This window comes from Glandiceps talaboti, chromosome 17 (assembly GCF_964340395.1).
Source record: "Glandiceps talaboti chromosome 17, keGlaTala1.1, whole genome shotgun sequence".
NCBI lineage: Eukaryota > Metazoa > Hemichordata > Enteropneusta > Spengelidae > Glandiceps > Glandiceps talaboti.
The window spans coordinates 13,202,145-13,209,282 of NC_135565.1; the positions used below are offsets into that span (position 1 = coordinate 13,202,145).

General features: G+C 36.4%; 1 protein-coding gene across 1 annotated transcript; it reads right to left on the reverse strand.

Annotated features, from left to right (window-relative positions):
- Positions 1-3,146: 3,146 nt before the first annotated feature.
- Positions 3,147-6,809, reverse strand: LOC144448086 (lysyl oxidase homolog 2-like). Its single transcript, XM_078138239.1, has 4 exons — positions 6,710-6,809; positions 5,028-5,177; positions 4,079-4,249; positions 3,147-3,466 (listed from the first exon to the last, which is right to left on the reverse strand). The coding sequence occupies exons 1-4, from the start codon at positions 6,780-6,782 to the stop codon at positions 3,147-3,149; spliced, it is 714 nt and encodes a 237-aa protein (XP_077994365.1). The 5' UTR covers positions 6,783-6,809.
- Between the last annotated feature and the right edge of the window lie 329 nt (positions 6,810-7,138).

Genomic DNA, 7,138 nt, shown 5'->3' on the forward strand with positions numbered 1-7,138 from the left:
TTCGTTCATTTGTTCATTTGTCATTTATTTGATAGTTTATTTATTTGTTTGTTTTGTTTTGTTTGTCACACGGTTCCTGGGTCCCCTGTGATACAACTTGGACCGCAGTCGCTTGTAAACTGTTATTCCTTTCCTAAATGGTTTTATTCTTGTCTATGACGGTCCTAATACAGAACAATGGCGTTATTATAGGGGTTGGCGATATTCTTACAATCCCCCGTCAAAAACGGCCGCCGAACATGCGAAACTTGACAATTTTGAAAACTCAAAATTGTCTACTTTCGCATGTTCGGCGGCCGTTTTTGACGGGGAAAGGGCAGATCGGGGCGTCGATTGTGCTGCGGGGGATCCCTAAGAAGTGTTGCGGTTAGGAAATGTCAGATTTTCCGTAGGTAGGTCGATATTTTGGCGAAAATAGGGATTGATATGTGCGATGCAGATCCGCATCGCATCAGCTGATTGGAATTCCTCCACTAGGAATTGTAGCGTTAGGTGCGGGTTAAACACTTACACTTAAAAAGTCACCAAAACAGACGAAAAAACCCACAAAACATTGCAGCTACGTTGGATTGGGCCCTCCTCTCGCTAAGTCATCCAAAAGCAAAGACAAAGTCACTGTGGCATCAAACATTCGAAACTTAACTTCATATAGATCGTCTGTCGATCCTAAATTCAGGCGAGACAGAAAAACTCAAACAACTGATTTTAGATTGAGCAAAAATTGGTAGAATCCGCCTTGATTCCTTTCTCGAATGACAAGCCGCCGAGCACCACTGTGGGCCGCCATTTTGAATAAGAAATCTCGCGCAAAGGATTGTAGGGCCAAAATTAATTCGACACATCACAAAATTAATTCAGCACATACACAAAATTAATTCGACACATACACAAAATTAATTCGGCACATACATAAAATTAATTCAGCACATACACAAAATTAATACTAGACAACATGAAATTAATTCCAGGAATACATAAAATTAATTCTAGACTACATTACAATTAAGACCAGTATATAAAATTAATCGGAAACACATTTAATTAATTCAAGGAATACATGAAATTAATTACAATGCATAAAATTAATCAAAACACATTTAATTAATTCAAGGAATACATAATATTAATTGCAGTTAATATAAAAATTGATTCTATTCGACATGAAATTAATTTAAAACACATCTAATTAATTCAAGGAGTGCATAATATTAATTTCAGTCATTAATAATTAATTCTAGACTACATTAAATTAATTCTAGCACACTTTACATAATTGTGACCAGAACGGGCCCCCATACTCCTTTACTTTCTTTATTACTTAATTACTTGCTTGCTTACTTGCTTGCATAGTTATTTACTTATTCACTCACTTGCTATTCCACTTACCTTCTTGCTTGTTTACATACAAGATAGTTCGCTTGCTTGCTTGCTTGCTTGCTTATTTACTTGCAAGCTTGCTTACTTAATTATTTGCTTGCTTTCTTGCTGGCTTACTTACTTAGCACTTTATTACTTCCTAGATAGTCATAACATATCCTACCTGTACAAATAGGGAAGCTACCATTCCAGATTCCAGATTCCATACATTGTATTGTGTTATGACCACTTGTCAATTCATATCCATTGATACATGTAACAGAAATGATGTCACCGACGAAATAAGGACATGGACCACTGAACACAAAGTTTGTGTCTTCACTTAACTCAGGAGGAGGCTGACAGTCAGGATAGAAATCTGTAAAATAATAATGTGATAAAAACATGGTTTATTTTTCAATGTTGTTGACAGAATTGTTTGTTTTTAAAAGACATTGTTTATAACAGTTATGATCTCATGACATTTGCATGCTATCGTTACCATCGTGTCTAACCACAGCATCGTCATTGTGACCCTCATGTGTATCCTGATGTGTATTATCTATGGAATAGTCGGAATACCACATTATACGTTAGTATATAAGAAGTGATGAAATGTTATAACTGTCTTTCTATGAAGTCAGATAACAGGTAAGTCTTTGATCATGGAACTTCAAAATCCCTTCGATGATTCCGAAAACCATGGGATTACTACACATTTGACACTTACCAAAAACCTCAATCGCAAACAGGCCGATACCACTACTGAATGTATTTGGTTTTAACTGGATGTTGACTTGATTGGTGCATGATATAGCTGACCCATTGGTGAATGATACATCGACCCACTTCCCGTGGTATTCTTCAACGACAGAAATTGTTCCAACAACGTCGTCGATAGCGAAATCCAGTAGAATGGAAGTATTGGCAGGGGTCGTTATATTCCATATGCATTCTGGATTTTCTGAATAAGTACTAGGAAATCCTGGTGAATAGATTATCCCAGGGCCATCCAATACACCACCACATGCACCTAGGGATGCTGCCATTATGGGGGAAATATTGAATACATATACATTACTGTTTCCCAGCACTATCTTTGGAATATGTCTGATCAGGCAATTAAATACTGAAAACTTGTTTTGATGGCAACATCATTTGCAAGTCACAGTATATACCACTGGCAACATTCTGGTATGTTTAATTAGTATAAGCACTTTTCAAATATTCAAATATTGCTATTGTTTTGTATAATGGTATTCTGCTCACAAACTGTTTTACATTGGATTTTATCCTAGATTCAAAATGTAACCTTGTATCTAAGAGCCTAAAAAGGGAATGCAACTCCAGGAAGTAAAGCCATTGTTATAAAAATCCGGTCCCGGGGAGTCATTTCATGTTTTTTTACATCACCTAGATTACTTCAATACGCAGTTGCAGGGAAACAGTAATTTGAACGTGGCTCTCATTTTGGAATGATATTTGCTGTGGGTCACGTGGGGTTAGTACAATGCTTGTACAATACATTAACTCTGAATACTATTGACTTTTTTACTGAATGTAATAGGTACTGACGAGCCAGTAAAAGTATTCACATATAATCATTAATTCTGCGATGTAACCCACAATGAATATTACCAAACAAAGGACAACCACATATACAACTTGATGTGTCTGCAATAACGTGCATGTAGGTGAACTAACACTATGAAATGACTTCAAACTCTCCAGAACCCAAATAAAAGTTAGTAAAAATGGTTCACTTCCTGTAATTGCGTTCCTCTTTCAGATTAAGTGTCACCCACATACTTACTGCTGTAAACTGCAAGTTCTTTCTGACCACCACACAAATTACTGGTGTCACCAAGACATAACTTTTTACAATTTCCGTAAACTGCTTCACCGTTACTCCAGTATGCAGAATTTTGTAATCCACAGAAACAGGTCATTTTATCGTCTTTCAATCTCCCGTATAATCCAGCATATGATGTATTGAGCTGACGACAGTAGTCAAGACACAACTGAATCGTCATATTGTCACTCACCATGCTACCATCTGGTAGTGATGGGTTATTTTTGTCGTGGTTGTAGCAACCCAAGTATCCAAAATCTGAAATGAATGGTTATGAAAATAAACTATGATTTTTTTTTCAAAACATAGATACCTAAATCATAGCATCATTCTATATTCAAATGGTATCGTGATTAGGCTGGTTTAAACCGTAGCCGACGTTCCCTTTGATCTGGAGTCAATGTCCGTGTTGAGGTTCCCCGTCCCTTAAGAAAAACGGTCGTCCTCTCGGGGTGCTCGTACTTAATTATGGGCTAAGTTTCTCGTGGTATCAGCTTAAACATTATGGGTCTGTCTGTAGGTTATTTTTTTCTTAAAACTCATTAAACAGTAAATGTGTGTGTACATGACTAAGAAATGATAATTTTTGTCAGAAGAAGTTTGACTTTGAACCACTTGTTTCACCAAGCGTCCCAAATACATTTTTCGTGCTTAGGGCATCCCATCGCACAGTCAGTGGCGTTGTGATTTGTTTTGAAATCAGTACAGGGTGCCTTTTTTATTATTTCGCAAAGTTGAAGAACGGTGAGGTCATGAGACATGTAGAATTAAATACGGGTGCCTCCATATCACAACTGACATTTCGAGGCAACGGTCATTGTAAGTAACTTTTGATATCATATTACATCTGTATATGTATCTTTAACTTACAGTTGCATTTAGCCGTGGCAGAGATACTACACCCCTTATTCTCATTGTATCTACAATCAGCTAGCGATGCTTCATCTACAGTACAGTTGGTGTCGATAACACGACCGCGGGAATCACCACCAAGGGCATCTTTTTCGATTCCTTTCAACATGGCACCAACATCATTAAACACTGTTGAGGGTAAATTTATTTGTTTAGTTTAATTTATGTGTGGTAAAGTAAAAATGAAACGTTGCGATTTATGAAGAATTTCTTGTTTATTGCAATGAGTGAAAGCACTGAAATCATCCCAGTAAAATTGACAAAGGCTATACTATAACCAAAGTCTCCTTAAATTTCAGTGAACATCACATTCAGCAACATTGATGATGTCCCAATTATGGTGAACCAGAACTATCGTTTCAGTTGCTAAAAGCTAATAGATCTCTCCTTATGAATCAGGTTAGCATGGATTCAAAGGTAAACTTAGTTACTGAATTTATCATTTAAGCTGATGTATGTTTGCTTCGAAATCACAATGCAAATGGCAATACAACTATTATATCAATCAATCAATCAATCAATCAATCAATCAAATTTCTATAGCGCCGATTTCCAGAGCAATGTTCTGTTCAGTAGCGCTGATTGCTAAAGCACACTATATGCTTTGGTGAACAAATAAATGTCTTCAGTTTTGTGTTGAAACAATCCATAACTGAATTCGGCATCACGCACATTCTTGGATTATGACAAAGTCATGTCACATAGCTGGGGGTTGTTTGTTGTTGTTGTCTCAAGTTTTGATAACGCACGTTCAGTTTATTTGTTATTATTTATCATTATTACAGTTCAATATATATCATACAAACTGATTCAGAAGACCGGTACTACTATCTTGTTTGTGTTATACCATTATACACCCTGTCATTGATTTTAATACAGTGACTATCCTAATTATAATATTCCTTACCAAGTTCATTACATAATATGTCTGCTTCGTATAAATCCCAATCACGTGAACACACTGGTGTCCATCCTTTATCGTCAAAGAAGACTTCAACTCGACCCTCATAAGGAGTAACGCCTGCGTCAAATCGTACTCGTTTTTGTGGTATTATTTCTAGAAGAAAAGGAACATTTAAAATGTTATCACGTTTTGATGTATGTAGACAAATATGTACCAGCATTCATTCAATGAACCTTGATGGGGGATGTTATCAACGTCCGAAAATGTGGGATAATTGTCTGCGTCGAGATTTCAGAAACACTGCCGAAGCCACGTACGGTGGATATCTGGTGAAAGCTTTGGTGATTTATTAGTATTTCTTGGTGCAAAATGAAGTGACACAGACTGAACGTTTCCACAGTTGAGCTCTAATAATGTTGTGGACAATCATAGTTCATTCCATCTAGCGTCTACTGTCCTTCGCAAATTAGTTATATATAAACACATTTGCTAATGATGAAGTTGCGTTTTATCACTCTCATTAAACGTGGCAAGTGACCGACCATTGATATATCAAGACTTCGAGCTTTTCGAAATTCCTAAATGCTTATAAGCTAAACTTGAAACACGTGACATTTATGTTGTCGTAATAGATGAATAAACTAAATATCGCACTTCACTCGAGTGACACAAATCTTATTATTCAGACCTGTGTACTAATTTACATATGAATGAATTTACATATAAATGAATTTACATATGAATGAATGTAGACTTCAGCCTACTGTTGCATTGTGCCATGCACGAGTCACGTTATTGTCCTTGTACAGAAAATATGGCGTATATACCCTGTCGTTCTACGTCATAACCCATGTCTACGTAACTGCTGCTCGTTCTGGAGGGATCGAAATAGGAGTCAAAACGTTCCAAATTGTCATTATTTTTATTCTGTCTGAGGAGGTATAGTTATCCCAAATATTCGTGACCTCAGAATTTGTCACTACTCGCGATCGTCTAGCGATTTTCAGTGGCAAAGCCACTTAGATCACATTTTTCTTGACTGAACAAATATTGAATAATATTAGGGAATGACCTGTAATTCCATTATGTATGTGTAAAGGAAAAAATATCGATTAATATTTTGACTAGCATATAGATTGAACTCGTAAGCGAAAGTAATTTATTCAATGTATAAAATAGAATGACGTCATACTCAGTTGCATTCGCTGTTATGTGGCTGTAGTTAAGTTACACATTATGGGAAACTTTGAACAATTTAAAATTTTAACAGATAAGGAAAGATTCCAGATTCATTATGATTATATCACTCTGTGTCTGTACTATTATTCGACGAGTGTACAATAACGTGTACATGTCTGGGTGCTTCTATGGAAACGAAGGGGTTTATTGTCATAGAGAAAGATAAGCCATATCGGTGTAATACAATCAAATATTGAAAGTGGAGCGCCGGAAGTAAGCTAGTAGTTTTATAATACGTCACATTTTGTGTGAATTTCAAAGTCACTATGACACTTGCGAAGATTTCGTTATTTACGATGTTTTTCCGATATGTAACTTTTTTCCACATAAACTCGTACCATTGTCCTGACAATATATTTCAACGCAACTACGTGTATAAACGTACACATTGGCCTAACTTAGTACAAAGTATGCGTACACAAATGTAAGGAATTAATAAAACTTACCTGCTGAGGTGGCGATACCATGGATGACTAAAACCACAATCGATAAAATCCACAAAGTGCAAGTTGCCTCCATTCTGGTGTTTGTGAACTAATACAGGACTTGGATACTATAGAAGTACGAATTGCCCAAAGGCGTTGATACTTTTGAGTTTGGCAGTATTCAGTATTTGATTAGTTCCTTTTGTTGTTTTCATAAGTAGACAGTTTGTCAAAAAAAGTAAAGATAAAAACTGAATTGTAATTCACCGTCTACAGACTGACGTATATGTCAGGGCCATGCCAACAAATTTTACGTAGGAGCTTTGATTTTGTCACGTCTCTGCCCCGTTACTCGCTAGGTCATGTTTGTGTTCTTCTGCACCTTTCTATTACATTATGTGTAAGTAGAATACGGATGTATGAAGGTGTGTTTTTTCGGTAGCCCCCTTG

What these genes read in the sequence shown, in the direction of transcription:
- LOC144448086 (XM_078138239.1), bottom strand. Translation starts at nt 6,782, where the DNA reads ATGGAGGCAACTTGCACTTTGTGGATTTTATCGATTGTGGTTTTAGTC. An exon ending in TGGTATCGCCACCTCAGCAG is followed by an intron (nt 5,178 to 6,709) that starts GTAAGTTTTATT and finishes CTTTTCTTCTAG; the next exon opens with AAATAATACCACAAAAACGA. An exon ending in TGCCACGGCTAAATGCAACT is followed by an intron (nt 3,467 to 4,078) that starts GTAAGTTAAAGA and finishes CATTCATTTCAG; the next exon opens with ATTTTGGATACTTGGGTTGC.